This window comes from Platalea leucorodia (assembly GCF_965183815.1).
Source record: "Platalea leucorodia genome assembly, chromosome: 4".
NCBI classification, from domain to species: Eukaryota; Metazoa; Chordata; class Aves; order Pelecaniformes; family Threskiornithidae; genus Platalea; species Platalea leucorodia.
Window position 1 is genome coordinate 41,983,636 of NC_138826.1, and position 22,616 is coordinate 42,006,251.

At 42.6% G+C, this 22,616-nt stretch overlaps 1 protein-coding gene across 2 annotated transcripts in view; it reads right to left on the reverse strand.

Annotated features, from left to right (window-relative positions):
* The window catches only part of CHUK (component of inhibitor of nuclear factor kappa B kinase complex), a 32,861-nt gene that overhangs the window by 4,161 nt on the left and 6,084 nt on the right, over positions 1 to 22,616 (reverse strand). For both annotated transcript variants that reach the window (XM_082308986.1, XM_082308985.1), the window contains exons 5-19: positions 20,136 to 20,224; positions 19,385 to 19,474; positions 18,637 to 18,761; positions 16,931 to 17,038; positions 15,217 to 15,352; positions 13,978 to 14,172; positions 13,483 to 13,585; positions 10,986 to 11,109; positions 9,589 to 9,740; positions 8,518 to 8,579; positions 5,862 to 5,971; positions 3,659 to 3,708; positions 2,819 to 2,915; positions 1,794 to 1,941; positions 795 to 931 (exon numbers count right to left, since the gene is read on the reverse strand). In XM_082308986.1, coding sequence (XP_082165112.1) covers positions 795 to 931; positions 1,794 to 1,941; positions 2,819 to 2,915; positions 3,659 to 3,708; positions 5,862 to 5,971; positions 8,518 to 8,579; positions 9,589 to 9,740; positions 10,986 to 11,109; positions 13,483 to 13,585; positions 13,978 to 14,172; positions 15,217 to 15,352; positions 16,931 to 17,038; positions 18,637 to 18,761; positions 19,385 to 19,474; positions 20,136 to 20,224 — 1,726 coding nt within the window. The remainder of the gene's footprint in view (positions 1 to 794; positions 932 to 1,793; positions 1,942 to 2,818; positions 2,916 to 3,658; positions 3,709 to 5,861; positions 5,972 to 8,517; positions 8,580 to 9,588; positions 9,741 to 10,985; positions 11,110 to 13,482; positions 13,586 to 13,977; positions 14,173 to 15,216; positions 15,353 to 16,930; positions 17,039 to 18,636; positions 18,762 to 19,384; positions 19,475 to 20,135; positions 20,225 to 22,616) is intronic.

The following is a 22,616-nucleotide window of genomic DNA, read 5'->3' on the forward strand; positions in this document are numbered from 1 at the left end:
CAGATCAAGGGCTGAGCAGTCTTTGAGGGGCGTTTTCCCTTCTGTTATGCTGACTGGAAGTAAAATTGCTAATGAAGTGAAGAGAAAAACCCCTCAGCTCCAGACAACTCTCTTATTCAGCTAGGACTGCCTTAATAACCAAATCCAACCCCAAGACAGAATAACATGAGATGTGAGAAATTAATATCACAGTTCTAGCTGATGGAGATCACAAGCTTTAGCTGAGATTGGTATGTGGAACCTGCTCAGGACCAGAGAGCAGAGGTTTCTGAATAAAGAGTGCAACCTAATTCCTGATTTTTTAGAGCATTAGTAACATACAAGCTACTGAAACATTTTTTGGGAGGATAAAAAACCACCGAGATATTGAACCAGGTGGATTGCTTAGTACTGACCCAGACTTCAGACCTCCATTTGAATTAAGACTTTTTAGAACCACTGAAGCTGTAAGAAGCACTAAATATGGCCTGATTTATCTGGGACTTGCATCAGAACTTGGGCATGAAAAGAAACTGCATTTTCGCTCAAAATCTCATTGCTGCATTTTGCTGTGGTATGGCCAGAGGTAAGTTACTAAAACTCCAGTCAGGAATTGAACAATATTGCCTTCAGAGACAGTCTAGTATGCCAAAACTCTCCCTGCCCACCATATCCAAAAACCACCACATGGGATGTGGTGAAGACATGTCCCTCAGCACTGAAGACTACAGTGGCAGAGGACGGGATTTCAGAGCGTATGCATACAAAATGGCTACGCTGACTCTGCGGTGGCCTCCTTTCCCAACAGCTCTTACCCATCTTCGGGAGTTGCCATAGATGACAGAGGGTGAGGTACATTCCCTGAGCAGCTCTGCGGGAGCCACATGGCTGCCGGAGTTGAGGCTGTCCCTTCCAGGCTGGAGCTTACCAGTGATCGAGAAGAGCTCTGAGTCTAGAAAAAAAGAAATTCATCTGCTGTGATGGGACAAAGGCAGAATTTAGTCAGGCTTAATTATTTTGTACTTGTGATTAAACATAAGCACTGTTGTGATTAAACATAAGCACTGTTTGTAACAGATACACACAATCTAGGCCATGCCTGCGGCTGGTAAGTCAGCTGATACAACCCTGCACAGTTCTGCAAATAGCTGGTACCAAATTTCCCTGCATGTAAGTCACCTGTGCTGTACATGGCATGTCTTCTACGCTGAAGAACTAGGAGGCGATGCCATGTCCTAAACTGTGAGTCATGCATAGCAACAACTCTCCTGACAGGGGAAAGACATACACGTTTCCTATGCTGGCCTTGAATGTAGGCATGTGGAAATCAGGAGATTGCTTCAGCTGTATAGTCACTACAATTGATGCAGAAAAAGCAGTGTAGTCTTAAAACACCTTAAACTAACCAGGAAAGCACCTATTTCACTTTTGCAGCACTAAAATCATGATAGGTTTAATACATCAGGCTGAAGTTCACCTATCCTAGTGTATGCCCTCCAACAGTAGCCAGCATTCAGGGAACGTAAGAACAAGGTGCATGGCATGGCATGTCTACCATACTCCAGCCACCAGTGATTTGCAGTTTGATGACTTACTGGGACCAAGGACTGCTCTATTGGGCTTCTTTTCTATGAATTTGTCTACCCCCTTTCTAAACTTCTGTCAACTTTTAGCATCTCAAACTTCCCTTCTCTACAGTAAGATCAACCATTGTGTGGAAGTTAACCCTTTTTGGTCTCTTCAGAGTTTCATTTGATGTCCCCTGGCTCCTGCACTGGAAGGAAGAGCAAACGAGTAGTCCAAAACCTACTTACGCAAGCAATTTTCAGCAAATGCCATATCTCCCTTTGTCTTTTGCCCTGCATCTGCATCACTGAGTTGTCAGCTTCCTTGATGTTATTTAGAGCCACTTCAATCTTTGGAAGCAAGTCAATGATCTTCTGCTTACAGCCCAAGAGCTTGCTATAAAAAAAAAAAAACCAAACACAAAGTTACTTTCCAGCTTGTGTGGCAGTATTTTTTGGCAAAATCAATAGTCTCACCTTGGGATTCAAGAAAAATTCTGTGAGAACACCTTTCTCTTACCACAGCACTGTGATAGCTGCAGGTACAAAACCTGCAAGACTTTCCCAAGTCCAGTTAAGACTCAAAAAAGCAGACAGATGACACTACTATTAATACCCACAATATAAGCTCTTCTTATTTGAAGTGCAAAAATTGATCCTGATGACAATGGACAGCACAGCAACTCAACCATGGTATTTTATTAATCTGTGCTGGTCTCTGTGGGCTGACCATACCATAGCTAACAACTCACTTTATGGGATCTACTAAGCACAAGCCACACATGAAAATAAAACTAGATCATGCTTAGCTGACTACCGAGATCTGCGTAATGACATTTGTTCTGAGCTACTTGAAGAATTAATGAACAAATCACTGTGGTATCTTCTCAGTTGTTACATGATTTCTTTTTTCCCCCTTAAGATTTTAGTCCCAACCTAAATATTGGCAGAAATTGTCTCATTTTAAAGTGAACTCTTGGATGCTAACAGTACAAGCCATTGCATTCTCCTCCCCTTCCCTATTAGCTATACACATTAGCTATATGTTTTAAAAACGTAAGTGCTAATTCAACACAGACACAAAGGAGCAGAATTAATATTGCTGAGAAACGTATACCTGTGGATGGAGCTTTTGGGCTCTGATCTCCATGGTTTTCCCTCTCCTTTCCTGCTACAAAGCTACAAATGCTGCAAGTTGCATTTGTGGTGGTGGGGTTTTTTTTTGTTGTTTTTTTTGTTTGTTTGTTTGTTTGTTTGTTTTCTGCATAAAGTACCTGAGATGGCCAAAGAGCTCCTTGAGAACTCGGTCTTGGCTCTGTACTGTCTGCACAATGATCTTCACCATGTCCGTGCTGTCACTGTAGGCATGATCTGGAAGGGCCATCAATCATCACATTAGTAAAATGCTCTTCAGCAAGGAGCCACTCTGGACACAAATACCCAGAGTCAAGGAAAGATTTGACTTAATGAGTGCAGCCAAACTGAAACACAATGAAACATCTCAAAATCTGTCACAACCTCTCATTAGGCACAGCTTTTCCTTAATGTCTTTTCTCTCTGCAGTAACGTATACAACTCCAGCCACTCTTGCTGTCTAGATACTGGCTTCAATAAGGACTGCAGGTAGTTGCCAAATGCAACTAACTAAATCTTTCTGCTCAGTTACAATGTTCAGAACATAATAATCCCCAAACATGGGACTCTATCCAGTATAATTAAGAGAGAAGAGAAGAGGGAGAGAAGAGACTGCCCTTGGGCTGGAGCAATGACAGAGGAAGAGCAGTTCTTCCCCCATTCTGGGGGGAGTAAAGCAGTAGTACTGGGGGCATGAAAAAAGGTAGAGAATGCCAGAAGGCAGACATGTCCAGGGCAGATGCTCCGAGACTGAAAACCAAAAGACAAACCCAGGGCTGAGGAACAGGACTACAGTAATTTGGGAGAGCTCCAGGCTCAGCAAAAAGAAGAAATCAGCTTAAGGTATGCCCTTGAGTCTGGTTAACTTTAATACAATCATTTGCCTTCTCCTACTAAACAGTATTTTCTGGGTTTGAGTTCAGAAAAATTCGTTGTGGGGTATGAGCGTGAAACAGTCTTTGAACCATCTTCTTCCATACCTGGAGGTCTTGTTTTTAACTGCTTGTAGAGGTCTATGGCTCTCTGTTCCCTTTAAAAAGAAGAAAATGATTCATACATATATCAACAAGTAGGTGACTCAAGGAGGAAAAAAAAAAGCATTACAATTAAGTTATGCCTTGCTGAACCTCATACGCTCGAGCTGCCACCTTCTTCTACAGCTAGTATACAAGTACGACATTTGGAACACAGGGATGGTCCTTCTGTGATGGAAACCAACTCTTCCCTAAAAGCTGTCTCTCTTTTCCTCCGATTATGCATTTGCTTCTCAAATAACCATACCAATTGGAGGTTATTTTTAGTTTCAAATTTTCACATGGCTCAGCTCTGTTTTCTTTCTGTGGTATGAAACGTTATGTGGTATGAAATGTAATTTTTGTAACTACAGGTACTTCTGCACAACCACCTGAGAAATTCTTGTTCCTGTTCTGCATTTTTTGCCTGAATTTTACAGTGATATTCTGCAAATGGAAAGAGAGAGCTGCATTACAAACAAGAGGACAGTGTTTCTCTTCTTCCCATTAAATAAATGTTACTTCTTCCAAATATTTCAAAAGCAGCCAAAAACTGAAGCTTCCACCCTTAAACAAATCTTTGCAGTTCTAAATCAAAAGTCTGTCAGAAACAAGTAGCAGTTTAGCCAGTTCTAACTCTGCTTTTGGGCCCTCACCAGGCCTCCTCTTCTCCTTAGCTGCCCTCAGATCTCCCCAATATGGTTTCAAGAGATCATACAAGCTGCTTATTATGTAAGTCAGCATTTCTAGCATGTTGGGTAGTTATCCACCTTGAAACTCCTGCATCAGCCAAGGATAGGAGGAGAGGTGCTCTTTACTCCTGCTGCACTGGGAAAAAGAGAACATTAGCATCCAGCACCGTAGGGGAAATTTGAGACATCACCCAGGATCCATGTGTGCCTTGTGGCTGTGTATCTCAAACTTTAAGCTAGTGCTCTGCAGTACGCTTTGCTACAGCCCTGAAAACAAAAGAGCAGGAGACTCAATCTGTTCTCCACTTCTCATTAAGAGGAATATCTTTAGACCAGAATAATCCACAGCTTTGGGCACATTTTAAGCACCTTGCAAACAGCTGATACAGCCTTGGGTTTGTAGTGGTGAAAGTGCTTAAAAACAATGTTTTAGGGGGCACGTTCATGATTAGTTTAAGCTGCTCTGAACGTGGGCTACTGCTGCAAGAGGTGGTTTCTCCCACCACTTCCTCCCCCGTGCACCAGTTCTGCTGCTCCTGCAGCTACACATGGATGAAAAGCAACTTAGCTGATCTCGTTCTGCAAAGAGAGAGGCAGGGAGAACACGCCAGAAACAGGCACGTTTCCTCCCAGAATACCCAGTCATTCAGAAAGGCTCTTATTAACAACAGATTAGTGGCTATTCAATCTTGGTGGCTATTTGATCCCTCTCTTTTATAATTGCTACTTGTGCTCTCAGCAACAGCCCAAACTACAATAATTGCTTCCTATGTCTTCTTCAGATCAGTAATACCACTTGGCTCTTTCATATTTTAATACGTTAAAAAAAAAAAAAAAAAAATTAAAGTTTCCAAACATTCAAGTATCCATGACTTGTTAATTATCTTTGCTTTGAAAACACATTGAAGATATTTAACAGGATTTTACAACAATCTCCTAATTTTCTCACTCAACACTATAAAATTCACTCTTTTCCAATGCAAAAAGAAATCCTCTGCATTTTTCAGTTGAGACCAAGATATATCTTAGGCCCATCCTCTTCCAAGATGGAAGTTTCATAGTGACAGAGAAGTGTCTTGTCGTCCCCAGCTGTGTTTTCCATGTTTCCGCAGGTCTAGTCATTGTGTGGCTGCAGGCTAAGTTAGGTAAGTTAGATGAGTTTACTCCTGTGACTGAATGTTAATCTTTCTTGCACAGTTAGCTTTCGGAGAGAGCAGTGTCCTATTCTGCCTTATAATGCTCCCAAGTGATTGTTAGAACTTCAAGGACGAAGGTACAGCCACGAGAGGTGGGATCTTCCCTTTTACCAGCAAAATGATCTTAAACCAATTGCAAACTACTCTGTACTAACAGTTTGCAAAAAGCAAGGAGTGCATTTCAAAAGCGCTGATGGAACCACCAACCGAGCAAAAAACCCCCTCAGACACCAAAATACACAAAATCCATTTATGTACAATAAAAATAAGCAAAGGACTTACAAGTTCTCCATGACCTCTCCTTGGCGCCTTGCGTACGGACTCTTCTGGAGCTCTACAATCTCCGTGTGCAGAGCCATGATCTGCTCATCCAGATATCCAATATCTTCAGCCTAATGGGGAAATGTAGGTACAAATCAAACTGAAGGAGGAGAGCAATAGAGTAGATAAAGATCTCCAGAATACTTGTTTAGATAATGGGCTGACTCCATGCAGAGTTTAGGAGAAAAAAGCTCTTTGACATGACTCCTGCTACAATAATTGAGGTTACTGTTATTATCTTCTCAGTGAATGATATCACCTAGATCCAAATCTCTGACAACCACATTGGATGAGAAAAATCAGCTTTTTCATAAATCTTACCTCTTTGAGATGCACGCTGCACACACAGATGCTTGCTGGCTCTACATACATTCCAGCAGTGAAGATTTATTCTCCTACTCTTACAGTATGGACAGAGGGTGCTCTCACATTTCACCCTCCCGTATACATTCTGGTTTGACATTTCTCCGGTATTTCACATTTTCCTCAAAGCAATATAAAAGTTACCGATCTTGTGCCAAACTCCCACAGTAAGTTAGATGAGGCAGCCAACAACAAAATTTCTGAGCATGAGGAGTAGCTATGTGGTGCCAGACATGCACTGGTCACCATAATGGGTCTTAGCACCATGGACTGTGGGCACTGGTCTGCCTTCCTGAGAAAGTACTTTGAGATATTTCAGCTTTTCCTTTCTGACCTGGGGCTGTAGGACCTGAAAAGCAAATATTTTCCAGAACATACCCCTTGCTGAAGCTGCAGAAGTACTTGGTATGAGGCTATATAAATGGGATGTGACCCCTTGACCCGAAAGGGATGTCTGTAGGTCTTACAGGTAAAGAATAAACCAAGAAGAAGCAGCGAGAAGCCACATAATCAAAGGAGAATCAGATTGTGAGACAAATGTGAAGTAAACCCTGTCTTTATCTGGACCACCATGACTCACCACACAGCATAACTGTGTCTCTTGAACTCACAGAAGTTAAGCTGCCTGCTAGATAGACTGAGATACCACCGTGTATTACAGAGTAAAACATTTTCCATTCCTGATAAATTGACAGGGTATGGCTATACATATGGACTGCACAGCTTGAAGACAGAACATAATTCTGATGGTCTGCAAAGTAAATATTTGTTGAGGTTCCCAGTTTTCTGGAAATGGCCACTGACAGCTTTGAGTTATTCTACTAGAAGCAGCCTCCCTTTTATCTTCGTTGCTTCCTAACAGGGAACAACCAGATCCCAATTTAAAGAGCTAAATAGAGGTGAATTCAGGTGAAATCCCAATTCCCCTGATCTCCATCATATGAGCAAGCAGAATCAAGGCTCCAAGAATCTTTTGACTTAGATGAAGACAGGTAATAGATCCCAGAACCTGAACTACCCAGTCTATTCCTTCACAGGGGGAAAAAAAACAGGCAATGTAATTTATTGTTTGTGTTTCTAATGGTGTCTGGGATTTTTATGTATTAATCACTGTGCTCTGTGTTACTATGAGAGCCAATACAAGAACTCCCTGCAGGGGAGAGAAGAAATGCAAGACATCAGCCCAATAAACCACGTGACAGTCCTGGTCAGCAGAACATGCAATGTTTTTGGCACTCCTGCAGCTAGCTACTAGCACAGAGCACAAAAAAAGAGAGTACTTTTTGAGGTATTTTAAAGACCTCCACTCTGAGAAATACATTACAAATGTGCTGATTTTTCCTTGCATTCCTTCTGAATGCTCCCCTCTGAATGTCTCCCCCCTCCCAAGCTTTATTCAGTACACCTGGTAGAAGAAGAAACAGCTTTTGACAATGAACTATGATCATCCTAACTCTGTCCCTAGTTTTCACAGCTAAAAGCTTATTCCTTCCCTATAGGTCTGTACAAAACTGTAGGCAGAATTATTCTCTGTCAAAAAGGCTTCTCTCTCCTCATTGTTTTCAGTGGAGGTAAAATTAAAATGTTCTTTCCCAGAAGACAGAGATCAGAATTCTAAGCAGCAGTTAAATTTCAGATAGCCTTTCTCGCAGAACTACCTCTCTGAGAAACAGAAAGCCATTATGTCAGCCCAACTGTCCATAAACCACAAGTGAAAACATCTGTTAACTATTAGGACTACTCAGAGTAAGAACTGGCTCTAGCTCTGCTCTAAATTTCTTAAGGATGACTCTTACTAAAAACTAATTTGCGTATTTACTTGTAGAATACCAGAAATTTATGTCTGTACTCTTAAATGAAGTACTGCAATTTTGAAATCACTGCATGGTAAGTGATTAGTATTATTTTCAGCTTTAGCAATGAAAATTTTTGTGTGCAGTAAATCCAACCAGGAAGACTCTTACATATAGCAACACCATTTCTTTTGGGCAATAAATAACGTGTCTCTATAGTCTACTTTCCTATATAGACAACTGAGTCTAGTGAGATTTGTGCTGGTTTTGTTGAAATCACTAGATTCAAACAACCTGGTGACTGGGGACTGTTTCTTTAATGCACCTGCAATGATATCCTCATTCCCACAGCAGACAGGATACGAAACACACTGAAGGGACAGGACAGTGGCACACAGGACACTAAGTTCCCATCATGATTTCTGTCAGAGAGTTAATGAAGCTTCTTTAATATCCCCTACCTGTGCACACTGAGAGGCCTTCTCTTCCATCTCCTTCCAGGCTTTGAGCATCTTTTCTGAAGCTTAAGAGAAGAGAGTTGTTAATTTATAAAAAGATATAGACACAAAAATAAAGCACGACCCGTACATCAGTTGAATTTGAACACAAAAGAGCATGACACTGAATCTCCAAGCAGGAATCATGACCCAGAGATCACAGAGAGACAGCAAAGTTGCAACCTTAACTCACATACAAACCCTTTGGATTTCACTGTTTGCAATCACCGGCCTAAAATGAGTTTGAGTCTTTAAACTCCACCATTAAGCTCAACAACTGCCACTTTTGATTAAACACAGACTGTCCAAAACCAGTTCACCAAGTCTTTCAATTTTCCATCATCATCCTTCAGCCCAGTCATAATTTTTGACTCAAGTTTTGGTTTTTAGCCATATATCCAAACTATGCATAAATCTTACTATTCTCCCCTGAATAGTATTTGTAAGTTCCAGATGTTTCTGTGACATTAAAACTGTAGCTGGTGCTTTTTCACCTCATCTCTCATCCTGACTCATGCTACCTCCTGATATCAAGCACAGAAACATCACTCCCTTAGTGCTGTTCAAAACAGTGTTTCTACAGTCATCATGCCTGCTTGTTCTGTCATGGATGGTTAGTGGCCCTTCCACTGTACATCAAGTGCAGCAACTCTGCCCTCTACTTTATGCTCAGTGACAACTCCAAATGAATCAGACTCTGAACGAATAAATAGCAAACATTTACATCACCAGTACTATTAATACTACAATTTTCTTAGCTTGGTGTTCTCAGTGGGGAACAGATGACCACCTGTTTCACTGTCACTGAAGGTCTCCAAAAACATTTTATTTTTTATCCTCCTGCCTTTGCTTCTGCCAAACTCTTCTCCTGCACCTGCCCCAGCTGAAACATAACCATAAAGATGCTGAGGAACACAATGGCAGCTCCTGCATTCATTTTCTTTTAAGCTAGTTCTTACCCACAGCCCTTCATAGTCAGTCTGATCCTTTATAGGATCAGACAAGACATCCAGGCAAGTATTATGCAATACATACATATGCCATAAGCCATCTGGTCACTGTATCTCTCCAGGTCGAGGCGAATGCTTTGATGAAAGAATTCCAGCTTTGCTTTCAGTTGCTGAGATGCTGACACCATATTGTTTTTCATTTTGATTAGGTTGGCGTTATACCGAAGAAGACTGAGCCTAACAAATGAAACAAGAACAGCACGTGTTAGTTGAAAAGCGTATCTGGACTTACGTGGCCAGTGCAGTCACGTTAACTGAAGGAAATGCATAGCTAGGAAAAAATGTTGTAAGATCCTTGGAACAGGGAGCCTCAGTGGGGTCACAGACTCCATCTCACGTCCTCAGAAGTTGCAGGTCCTCAGCAAGCAAAAGAGAAAGTCCTTCCTCAATTCCCAGATTTTTTTGTCAAGCTCAGTTAAACATTCTTTGCAGCGTAGAGTATTTTTTAGCATTTACAGGGTCCTGTAGTGCATGTTGCCCCCGGTGAATGCTGGCACCTTTTTTATCACTTGAGATGTATGACACTGCCCATTCTGTGATTCAATCACAGGACAAACCTCTGCAAAAATAACAGACAGTTCTACTCATTCTGCCACTTGTGAAACGACTGTCCTGAGCTGCATTAGGAGGAATGCTGCCAGCAGGTCGAGGGAGGTGATCCTTCCCCTCTATTGAGCATTGATAGGGCCACACCTGGGTCCAGTTCTGGGCTCCCCAGTACACCAGAGACATGGACATACTGGAGAGAGGCCAATGAAGAGCCATGAAGATTATTAAGGGACTGGGTCATCTCTCCTATGAGGAAAGGCTGAGAGAGCTGGGACTGTTCAGCCTGGAGCAGAGAAGGCTGAGTGGGGATCAAAAGGTACAAATACCTGAGGGGAGGGAGAACAGAGCCAGGCTGTTTTCAGTGGTGCCCAGTGACACGACCAGAGGCAATGGGCAAAAAAATTGAAACACAGGAGATCCCCTCTGAACATCAGGAAACCCTTTTTCTACTGTGAGGGTGACTGAGCACTGGCACAGGTTGCTCAGAGAGGTTGTGGAGTCTTCATCCGTAGAGGTATTTAAAAGCCATCTGGACGTGGTCCTGTGCAACCAGCTCTAGGTGGCTCTGCCTGAGCAGGGGGGTTGGACTGGATGACCTCCAGAGGTCCCTGCCAACCTCAGCCATTCTGTGGGTCTGTGACTATATTCAAGGTTCAAGTTTTTTCAGTTATTATCAATGTCAGGCACTATACAGTAAAATTCCTGGAGTGGAATAAGCTCCCAGCACAAATAAGTTTTATAATGTAAAAGTATAGAACAGCAGACGGCTGTAAAACTTCGGATAACCAAAACTCCCTGAGATGTACATTTCCATGCAAACAATCTCTGTATTTGCATAATAATGAATCTTCTGAATGAGGAGTAACAACTTACATGGCAGCTCTCTGGCCCTGGAAAAGCCTGCTATAATCTTCTTTTAGCCCAATCACGTAGTGAACTGCTTCTGCCCATACCTTGCGCAGCTGAGGAACTGGCAGTTGGATTTTACTATCCTGTACTGAACGCAAGAAAAACACAGTTGTACACAAATGAAAGGACAACTCTAGAAAAAGATTTCAGTGCTTACAACGTTCCTAATTCCTGCTTCAGGTGCCTAAACTAAGGGATCAAGCCACATAAGATCTGCTCAATTTTTATGTGATGCTGCCTAAGCGTGTAACGTTTTCACGTTACAGCTCCCCAGGTATTTGACAGCCTGCTACTGGCCAGGCAACAGCTCATGTTTGAACTCACAGCTACAAGAGTACTGATTTCTTTGAGCACTTTGGCCTATTGGCTCTAGCAGACACGGGGCACACGGCATAGAACATGGCACAAGGCAGGACCCATGGGTGGTTTTATCCAAAAACTCTATATAAAGCACTTGCCCAAGCGAGCAAAGCAAGTTAAATGGCTCCATTTAATCAACTGATATTGGTCACTGTCCTGACATGTTTTTCATCTGAAAATGTCTTCAAATCTTTTGTACACTTTCTTCCAGATTCCTGATCTATAATGTTTAAGGGGAAAAGATGCAGGAATTGTGTGTTCCCCTACAGAGACGGGGAACTGTCAGTACACTGGAATATCAATAAACATGTTGTAAAAGGCCTTAGCTCCAAGAGATTCAGCACAATGACGCCATGCAATGAAAATCACCAGAACAAAATGGCCCAGAACACAGAAAAAACAATCAGAATAAACCTGAGTGACAGCAAAAGGAGACAGGGAAAACCAGCACAGCTTCTGCAGAGCAAGGCCGAAGAAAATTAAGCTACTTAACAGTAACTGAATGTCACAAGGCATTTCAGTAACTGAATGTCACAAATGCCTTTATATGCATTATCCCAGTAGATGCCTCCTATCCCTTGACATATTTTTTTCTTTCATAGAGGTATACAAGGTCCTTCATACAGGTGTATTGGGTATATATATGCCTTCATAGAGGTATATTAGGTCCTGCAGATGACTGCTGTCATTTCAGGAGACATGTAAGGAAAGCTGTAAGCAGAGAAGCAGTTTTCATGCACAGTCTAAAAGTATAATGATGATGCCAGGGCCTGGCATCAGGACTGGAACTAAAAGGGACCAACTGGAGCAGATCCCACCAGTATCCATGCAGCAATAGACAGGCTCTACTCCTAACAAGTCAAGAGGAAGGAGGGGCCTGGACTTTCTCAGACACTTGGCTCTGCTCAGTGAGACCAGACGTAGTATCAGTGCCATAGGCACATTATCACTAGATAATGATAAAGCTGAAAACTGTTGGGAAGACAGTACAAGAGTGCAGGTTTTGAACCTCTGCCAAGTGTCTCTGAAGACCAGCCCTAACTCATAACCTCCACAGGGGAATGAGAGCAGTTCTGCAACTGGTGGAACATGGCCAAACACACTGGCTTGGCTCTGTGATCAGATCAAGGTGGATTTCCTCATACAGGGCCTGAATAATCAGTAGCATAGAATGAGGGACCCGTTCTTTCACTTAGGTGAGACATGAGAGATGGATCACAGCTGAAACGCAACTATCGCAGACAGTACAGGGCAAAAAGTTAATCTGTATCCTCAGGATGCTGATATCAGGTTCAGAAGCATAAATCTAGGAGAGCTGCAGGAGGGCAACTGTTGACGAGCATCCAAAACACCCAGTCTCAGGAGACAGGACTGCAAGGAGTTGAAGCCTGTTTGTACCTGTGCACAAGGAGGAAGAGAGGAGGAGAAGAAGGGGTATGTGCACAACTTCTACAGATGCTAAACCCTAAGATAAGAAAGTGCCTGACCCTTGGTACCACCAAAGGTCGTCTATGTGGGCTATCGCACAAGTTCTGCAAACATCTCCCAGCATGATGTCACTGCAACACTCCGTGGGTATGAAGGGACAAGACCCTTTAGCAGAGCAGAGGACTGTGCAAATGAAACCACAGTCCCCAAGTCAGAATCTTCTTCCCAGGATGTAGTGTGCAGACATAACCAAAAGTTCCCGTCTCTAGGCTACAAGATTAGGTTGCACATATTACCTCCCAAGCCTTCATTCACATCGTGGTTCTGTTTAAGTGGGGCAATGCTTAGGTTTTTATGTTTTTAGGTGGGATAGATGCTGTTCAGTACACAGAATTTAATACAAGGGCAAAAACCTTAAATGAATTCTTAAGTTGCTCTACAGGAGAGTTCACAAAAGGTGGGCAATAAATTCTCTGAACTGTTACATTTACAAAATGTGGAGATAGGACATTGTAAATGAAACTTTGCTAGGCTGCTTCAGGTTCTTAAATGGTCCTCTTTGAATTAGAGAGTGCCCTTCAAGATAACACAGAGAGATCTGTAAGGCAAATCTACTTTCATATTACATGAGAAGCAGTGCTTTCAGTTCCCAGCTGTCCTCCAGCATACTTACCAATGTAATTTACACAGTCAGACAGACTTCGAGAAGCAAAGGGTCCATCATAAACAGTTTTGCTTTTATCAAACAAATACACCATGTAGCTATCCCAGCCTCTCTGGTGAGAAAAGATAAGAGAACATAAACAAGATAAATCCCAAACATAGCTCCTACTAACCCAGAGAGTCCTGGTTACTTCAAGAACTCATTATTGTGGGCAGACACTCTTCTTATCAAGTGCCTTAAAAAAAAACCTGATTTTGATAGGTCCCACAGAAACACAAGAGCCTTTGCTAGCAAGTTACTTTATTTAAATATTTAGACAAGAGCGTAACTATAGGAATCTGCTTACATTAGCCGATAAAGGAAATAATGCTGCACCTTAAGAGCAATGCTACACTTACAGAGCTAACTGTCTCCAGTGGGAGAAGATTAAGGCAATTTATCTTCCCTAAGATTTTAAATTCCCTGAGAATGTGAAAGACATTAAAGGAACAGAATCATTCTTACTACGCCATCAATAACACACTGGGAAGCAGGTTTCCGAGGGTCCAAGCAAATCCCCGTTTCCAACAGCAGTTCCTGATTTCCAGTACTTATTCCAGTTTCAAACTCAATCCGAATCTGAAGGGAATGAAGGCTTTCCTCGGGATGCAAAAGAAATGAAACAATCTTGGCAGAGGTCATATTTAAGATGTGTACTATCTGTAAAGAGTACAAGTTGATTACAAGTCACTGGCTATCAAAGACAAAGGACACAAAAGCCTGGGAGGGAATATGTAGCAATGAATACGTTAGACTGAGAGCATCATTTGAGTTTTAATAACCACAAAAATCAAGTTCAGCAGTAAAGCCCCACATAATAAAGCTCAAAGTCTGGGCCTGTAACTTGTAACTTCATGTCAGAGAAAAATTACAATCAAACCGACTAATAGCCTTCACAAGCCATGCTGTAGCTTAATTGCATCAAAAGAATGGTGACAAACTAGCATAAAGGCCATCTTGAGACGTTGCCTCTGATGCTGGCCAGTACTGCTCCCAAGGGAGTCCCATTTCCTTTAATCCCTCCATACAAAAAAGCTGTTACATACCAGTGCTTGCTCATGGCCCTCTCTATAGTTTTACTATATCTGGGCAGAGACTGTAGGACCCAAACCACACCATGATATACAGATTTTGACAAGTCCCAATTATGGGCACAATATTTTGTGTTTTGGGCTTTAATTCCTTTAGAATTCTTCCAGGTCAGACAAAATTATCCTCTGGCTTCTACACATGCTTGCCTCAGCTAGTCTTACTCCAGCAAAGCTCCAATAATTACTTGAAGGGGAAGAGTCAGGTGAATGTAATCTCTGTTCTACTACAGGTACTACTATAGTACATGGACTTGGAGGTCACAGCATCAGCAGTGGAGTTCAAGAAAACTGCTATTAGCAAATATTAAACCATTATTTGATCTTGGTGAATCCTTTCTGAGATGACAGACAGTAATACAGGGTCATTCATCTACTCCAAGTGCAAAGCTAGAGATTAATATTGCTGTTGACATTTTGCCTTCAGGTATGTACTGGACAGGCTGTACTGTGGATAGTGAGTACTATCCACTCACTTCCTAATACCAACAAAAACATTCCTCATGATCCTGCAGCTGGATGATGCCAGAATTACAGCTTTGCTCCACTGAACACACTTTTTGTCCTCTGACATGCTTTCAGTAGGCCTTTAAACCCAGTAGCAGCCCTCACTCACCTTCAAATTCAGTATGTGATCCATTATTAGGAAACACTTTGGATGGCCGGTCTCAGGATCAAAACCTCCACCCCTCTGTTGTGGATCCCAATTCAGCATCAGTTGCAACCAATTTTCCATCGGTTCTACAATTAAACTAAAACAGAAGGGCCGTAAAAAAGAGAAGGCACATATTCTACAACACTCAGTCCACTTAGGACACTAGGGTCTCACAACAGCAATAAGGTCACAACTCTGGTTAGAGACCATATGTGCGCAACACCCACTGAACATGCATGAAGAACAGTGATTTCACTGCAGTCACTCATCCTGACAGCAGGGAAAGCCTGAAGGGGAGGAAAGCACATACAGAGTGAGCATCCCCACTGTAACAACAGTCTTCACTGACCTCAGCAGGAGCACACGCCCATCCAGTATACCTTGCATTATACTTCTCCCTCTTCCTGACTCCTATTCACTGAGTCAAAAGTATCTGGACACATCAGTAAGGTGTGTCAAAATGGATAAGCAGGAGAACTGTTTTTTGTTTTCCTCAAAAACCCATCTGTGACACACCTAAAATCGAATAGTTTTCAAAGCCTGGTCTGCAGATTAACCATCCCTGTGCGGCCGAGCTGCCTAGAAGGTTCTCTTCCATGTTTATCCACAGAAAAATGCTTTTTGTAAGTTTATTGTCAAGAACACCTTTAAAGTCAGTACACAGTGCAAAAAGCTCAAAGCACTGGCACAAAGCCACTTATTTCATTCTCAACTCCAGTACTTTTCTTAGAAATCTGCCAGCACCAACGAGTTGCGCTGCACTGCTGGGCACATCTAAAAGACACCAGTGCTAAGTAAGTCACAAATGATCAGAGTCTGACTTCTGACTTGGTACAGACCCATTACTTCAGGCTGAAGGCCCTCCTGGAGGTCTTCGGTCTGAGTCCTATCCCACAGCAGGGCCAATGTCGCAGCTACAGCAGGCTGCTCAAGACTGTGTCCAAGCGAGTCTGGGCAGTCCCCACAGATGGAGATCCCCTGCTGCTCAGGGCCCTGTGCCAGGGACGCATCACTAGCACAAGGAAGCCTTTTTCCTGTGCCCAAATTTCACTTCCCTTGTTGTAACTTGTGCTGTTGCCTTTGGTCCTTTTGCTTTGCCTTTCTGAGAAGAGCCTAGATCCGTTGCTTCTGTAACGCCCAACTAGATAGTAGAAGACAAAATTAGATCCCGCTTTACCCCTTCTCTTCGTCAGACTGAAGAAGCCCAGCTTCACGGGTCTCTCCCTGTATGCTCTATTCAACAGGCTCTGACCATCTTTGTGGCCTCTGCTGGACCTGCTGCAGTTTCCCCAACACAAGTAGTAGAAGCTTCTGCTTTCATAGAGCAGCTAACTCAAGTACTTGGTTTTTGAGATTCAATACCATCAAGTTATCAGGTAGATATTACTCAGTGGCCTTGTGGTAATGAGTGAAAAGCGGTCACAGAGTTGACACTGCAAGGTGGACTGCCGTCATCCCACAAACTGCACTGTGAAGTGCCACTGAAGAGCTCAAAGTATCAAAAAAGAGCCATGTGGCTACAGGCTATTCCTTAACAGGAAATGGTAGCTTGTCAGGAGCTTGAAACACTCCTTAGGAGAAAGGAGGAGGACCCCTCAGTGCTTGGGAAGGAAGAAGCCCTCAGTTTAAAAGACAGGCCAAAAATTATCACACGTAGCCACAAGGACACACTTACCCACAGAGGCTGTGAGGCTGTGGCAAATGGGTACTAAAGCGAACCTCCCCATTCATCTCTTCAGAAGCAAAGATGTGCTTTGGATCCTTCTTCTTGATTTTTTCATGCCTAGAAAATAAAATCCTTTGTGGATATGCTGACAATGTTACTTCTGTAAAGGGTCAACTGAATGTGGCAGCAGCAAAAAATGCCACAGTCTAGTAGTTTTAGAAAACAAACTCTTCTTTCAGGACAAAGATGACATCTTCAAACAATCCACCCAGAACATCTCCAAGTGGAAGAGGGAGTCCTTGCAATTAACTCTGTCTCTGGAAACATTTTTGCACCTGCTTGCAAGGAGGTCTGGACAGCATCAAACAGGAGGATCAACAGGTAACAATTCACTGACCACAGAGCAAGCCTGTACAACAAAATCAGCCTCCATACATTAATGAGATAGACAAGATTTGCAAGAGTCATCTGGCAAAACCACTGCCCCTACCTTGACCCGGGTGAAGCATCTAATAAGTGTTAGAAATGCAGCATGCTTTTGGCTCCAGTACCAGGGAAAGCATCAACAGCAACGCTGCCTCAGTTTCCTCACCTTGGCTCACTTCAGCACTGGTGTGAACCTTGCCTAGAGCTCAGCTGCTCCCAGAGCAGCAGGATTTCCCAGGGCAAGTCAACAGTCATCAGTCACCTATGAGGCAGCTGAACACTTCTTGCTCCTGGAGGCTGCCAGCCTGCTCTCTTTCCCAGTCAGCCCCAACTGGAACTGAAGCTACACGTGTGTGGCCTCTGCTGTTCTCTTCCTTCTTTTATGGATAAGGAAGAGCTGTTTCTAATCTCATTCATTCATTCATTAGTTTTCTACTAATTACATTAGGAAATCAAGTTCTCCATGTTGGAAAAAATGCAACAAATATTGCACTATTAAAATAGTAAAATCCCAAGAATTAGCAGTTAAAAGGGAAACTATTGCAACATATTGGTTAAAATGATTTTTTGTTAACACATAATAATTTTTTAAGCTAACACTTGCATAAAAAATCAAATTTACCTTTCTCCTGTTATTATTTCAATGCTAACAGAAAAGCAAGTTTTGTATTTGCTATGTTGCAGAATCACCCTTTTAAAAATCAAGCTTACATACACTCCTGGTATTGCAAGGTAGGAAGTGGAAATGTAAAAATATATATTTCTGCCCCTTCTTCTAGCTCTCAAAGAGTAAGCAGAAACCCCCATAGCCACGTTCAAGTCTTTCAGTCACCACTTTTGTAAAGTTACTTACAAACACAGAACTATGTGCTTACTATACAAAACATGCTCTGTCTTGCTGTGTTATTTATTGCTAAAAAGAAGTAACCTCACAGCCTAGGTGAACAAAGGACCGTATCACTCCTTCCCCTTACATTTTTCTGACACCGATACGCAGGCTGGTTTATAATTATGGTTTTTGATTCAATATCCACTTGTGAAGGAATTATTATGACCAGAGGCTACCACACAATGTCATAAGCACATACTACAATATGTATAAATAGCCAGTTGAACTGTCATTGCTACTACTAAAGTATCAATGACTTCTGCAAAGCTTAGCAGACCACCAGTGTCAGCACCTACCAAACAAATACATTTATCATCATGGTTCACGCTGTCACTTCAACACACGCAGTAGCTGTCATCCCTATTGCCTGGCATCACCACTTGCAGAATAAGTGTCTTACCAGGTGAACGGCTGTAGATTATGTAAGAAAGGTCTGAATCCTGCAATGCATTCAAACACCATTGTTCCAAAGCTCCAGTAATCAACAGTAACTGAGTAGGATTTATTCTCAAAGAGTTCTGGAGCCTAAAATGGATCATAAAAAGACACTTTGAAAGTGGTATTTCAGGTCATCTATTTTCTTGCATTTCTGCAGAGACAAAGCTGCGCCTAGGCGCGTCCCCCAGCTCCAGAGTGGCACAGGGACCCTGATGCAGCCCCGCTTAGGCTGCCCGGTGGGTTGGGGCCTGGAGCACCCACCCATAAGGAGACAGGAGGGAGCTGGGCTTGTTGGGTCTGGCTGTGGGGAGGCTGGAGGGGGGAGCAGGCTGAGACCAGGCCCTGACTGTGGCATGGGAAGGGATGGAAGGGGATAGACAGGGCCAAACTCATCTCGGAAGCAACAATGACAGGCAATGGCCCCAGATCACCATCTGGGGGTCCAGGTTGGATATGAGGAAACACTTCCTCCCCTGGAGAGGGAACACCCCTGGGAAAGGTCCCCGGGAAAGTGCGGGATCTCCATTTTCCGAGGTTTCAGGGCTTGGCTGAGCCAAGCCACAGCTGCCCTGACCTAGTGCTGGTGACAAGCCTGCTGCGAGCAGGAGGCTGGACAAGGGACCTCTAGGTTAACTTCTGACACACACTTCTGTGATTCCATAAAATGTGGCAATACCACATCACTTGTATAGATGAAAAAAAAATCTTACCAAATATTGTAATGTTCCAACAAATGAGGTGCATAAGCTTCCTTGATCCAGATCCTTTGCGTATCCCAGGTCTATTATTTTGTGAACAATCTGTAGACAGTTTAAATAGTTCATAAATAGAGCAAATTCAGAGAAAAAAAAACCACCACACAACCCAAAATCTGTGCAGTGATATCCACAGCATACGCTCAAGAAGAGGAAAGCCAGAATGGAAATTCTGAAGAAAGTCCATGGCAAAGCTTCGACATGTGACACAGTGCTAAGGCCTGCTGTTTCACCACATAAGCTGGCATTGTCCACCTATCTCAGCTTAGACTCAACTTTATTTAAAGCAACTTGCCAGTTACAGCTTGGCCAGAGTATCTAGGTTTTTATCTGAGAATTTAAAGTTATTTGTTTGAAGATCCATTAGGCTGACTCTCTGAACTAGCTTGATTTTACCTGCAGCCCTCAAAGCCACAAACACAGGGATACACTACAATCTCATATCGTTCATATTCTGTTGCAAGCAGGGTTCTTGAATGGAAGCAAAAGTTGTTCATTTTTAATGACAAGGATTTAAGAATAAGCACAATAGGATTTGTGGCTTCAAGACGACATAAACTTTTAGTAAATTCACAGTGCAGTTTTCAGCCCAGTTCAAATGCCACAAATTACTTGTTCTCTTTTATTTCTCTCAGGCAAGACAAAGCTGTTGACAACTTCCAGAAATGACAGTGGGAACATGACAGACAGAGGTCACCTGACTTACCTTCCCACCTTCATCCTGAAGAACAATATTTTCTGGCTTTAAATCTCTGTGTATAATTCTGTTTTCATGCAAATACTGGATACCAGACCCTGAAAGACATGTGTTTAATAGAAAATAAATGCACATTGATTAAAGATACATCTAACAAAAATCTAATATCCTTGACTTTGGGGTTGACATCAATAAATTTTCATTTTAAAGCACCATTAAGAACTATTGACTTAAAAGATTCTTCAGATTTATGCTAGGGCTGAACTAGCTCTGTTCCTCTGCTCTGCAGAAATGGAGGTTGCTACGGAGTTCAGACCTCATGGCATAACCGCAGGTCACATCTCTTGCCTTACAAGCAAGAGAGAAGGCAGCTGAACTCCTCTCAAACTGTAGTTACAAAATGAACCACAGCACTCAGACAAGCAAAACAGGCCTCAAAATGTGCAGGCAGCTTGAAACAGCTCTGCATGTCCTCTAGCCTAAGATCTTGGTAAATCAACAGAAGATAACAAAAAGACCTATTTATATATGTGAGCACAATATGCAAGATGCTGATGAAAGAAAGCACTGAAATGAATTAAGCAAATGAAACAACCTGAGTTTCCCTTTGACCTAAAACTACTGCCAAATTGTGGCTTATAGAGCTTCTAGTACACTTCCACCATTGCCAAAGCACCACAATGCAAACCATCCCATCAGGGAAGAGACCGTCCAGCTGCGATGAAGCAGAAGCATGGCTGAAGCTAAAAACTGATTCTTGAGCAGCCTCTGGTTAACGCTGCGTGCAGCAGCTGACTGAGGTGCCACCAGCAATGCCCCAGTCAGTATTAGCAACACTGAACTTAGGGGCTCAATGCTTCCCCTCTGCTGGTGGGGGACTGGTGTGCTCAAAAGTAGCACCACTTCTATCACTCTCACCACTAAAAACGAAATTCCATTATTGCTTTAAGCCAATCTGCATGGGGTCTGTCCCCAGAAGGAACACGGGTTCCCAAACTCTCCTCTCCCAGATGCAATTTCCACGGCAGCAAAAGCATTTATGGCACTATGTGATCAGCTTGATCCTGGGACCAATACAGTTGGAAACCATTAAAAAAAAAATAAATCAGGTTTTAGCCATGCTGGCTTCCAGAACCTGCTCCTCACCTAGGTACGGGAGTGGCTGCAGTAGGAGAGGGAATGGGAGCATGTGCCCAGGAAAAGGCAAAGAGCAGGACTTTGCCTTGTGGCAACAGTCCACACTTGAACTGCCTTGAGGGGACTGTGGAGGCACTAACAAAAAAGAAACAAGAGAAATCCTACCTGTGGAAAGGGGAAAATTTACTACTGGTCCACCCAAATAGCAACACTGGCCAATAAATAAGAGATGTATCAAGCCTCTGCCACAGGACACAGACACAGACAAAACAGCAAAGGACAATTTTCAAATTTTGAGTTGTGTTTTGGTTTTTTTTTTTTTTTTTTTTTTTTTTTGTTCAGGTCATGATTTTTTAGTCTTGGAGATGAGCAAGTGGAAATAAAAGAAAAGGTCCCATGAAAGGCCCAAGGTAGATATTGTATTTTCTGATCTCCATCATGAGGTATTTTAAATTTTCCTATGCAAAAGATATTCCAACTGCACATCGTGCAAAGCCTGCTTCTAACCAGCCGTGACTGTAAATTCTTTACGGGATTATTTTAAGAGAAATATTCAACCAGCATGCCTTGTCCATAGTTTGAACACCTTCTCCCGTCGGGTACAGAGTCCCCAACTTTCACTGATTTACTACTCATTTATACATTTAACAGTTTCTAAGCTGCATTTCTTCTCTACTGCTTTTTCAAATCTTTGTCAAAGACATGCCAAAGACATTCAACTTATTATGAAGAAAACAGACCCCGTTCTGCAGGTGGAAGGGGAACAAGGATGAAGGAATGCAGAGTTGCACTTGATTTCAGGAACTCAACTGCAAGTCCTCTGAGCACTGAAAGGACAGAAGCCCAGGCCAGTATGTCCAAAATGCTTTCTCATGCCAAAACCAGCTCCATTCCTACAAGTAGAGATGGGTTATCTGTAAGAGAACTAAAAAACCAAGGAGCTCTACTGAGGAGCAATCCTGGAAAGCCTACTTGCTAGAGAAACCATCTGTAGCAACCCTCAATCAGATGACTTGTGTGTCCAAGACACCAGGCACTTCCTATGGACAGGAAGGCCAGTCTGAAGCCTCACATCTTTTATATTCTTACAGTACTCTCGGTGGTCAAGAATGTGGCATCAAGCAAGCTAAAGCTCAACAGTTTGAAAAATGAGATATTTGATGAAACACTTCTGGAAACCATCAAGTATCACAGAATGATTTCCATGGATTACTACGGCCTTAGGAAATGGTTTTAAAGCAGGCATGCAAAGATATGTGTTATGAGCAGTGCTGTCACCTTGGGCTACTCCCATCCTGTATGGTTTTGCTGCCTGCTCCCTCTCCAAACTGCAGAATCTGAAATCCACATGAT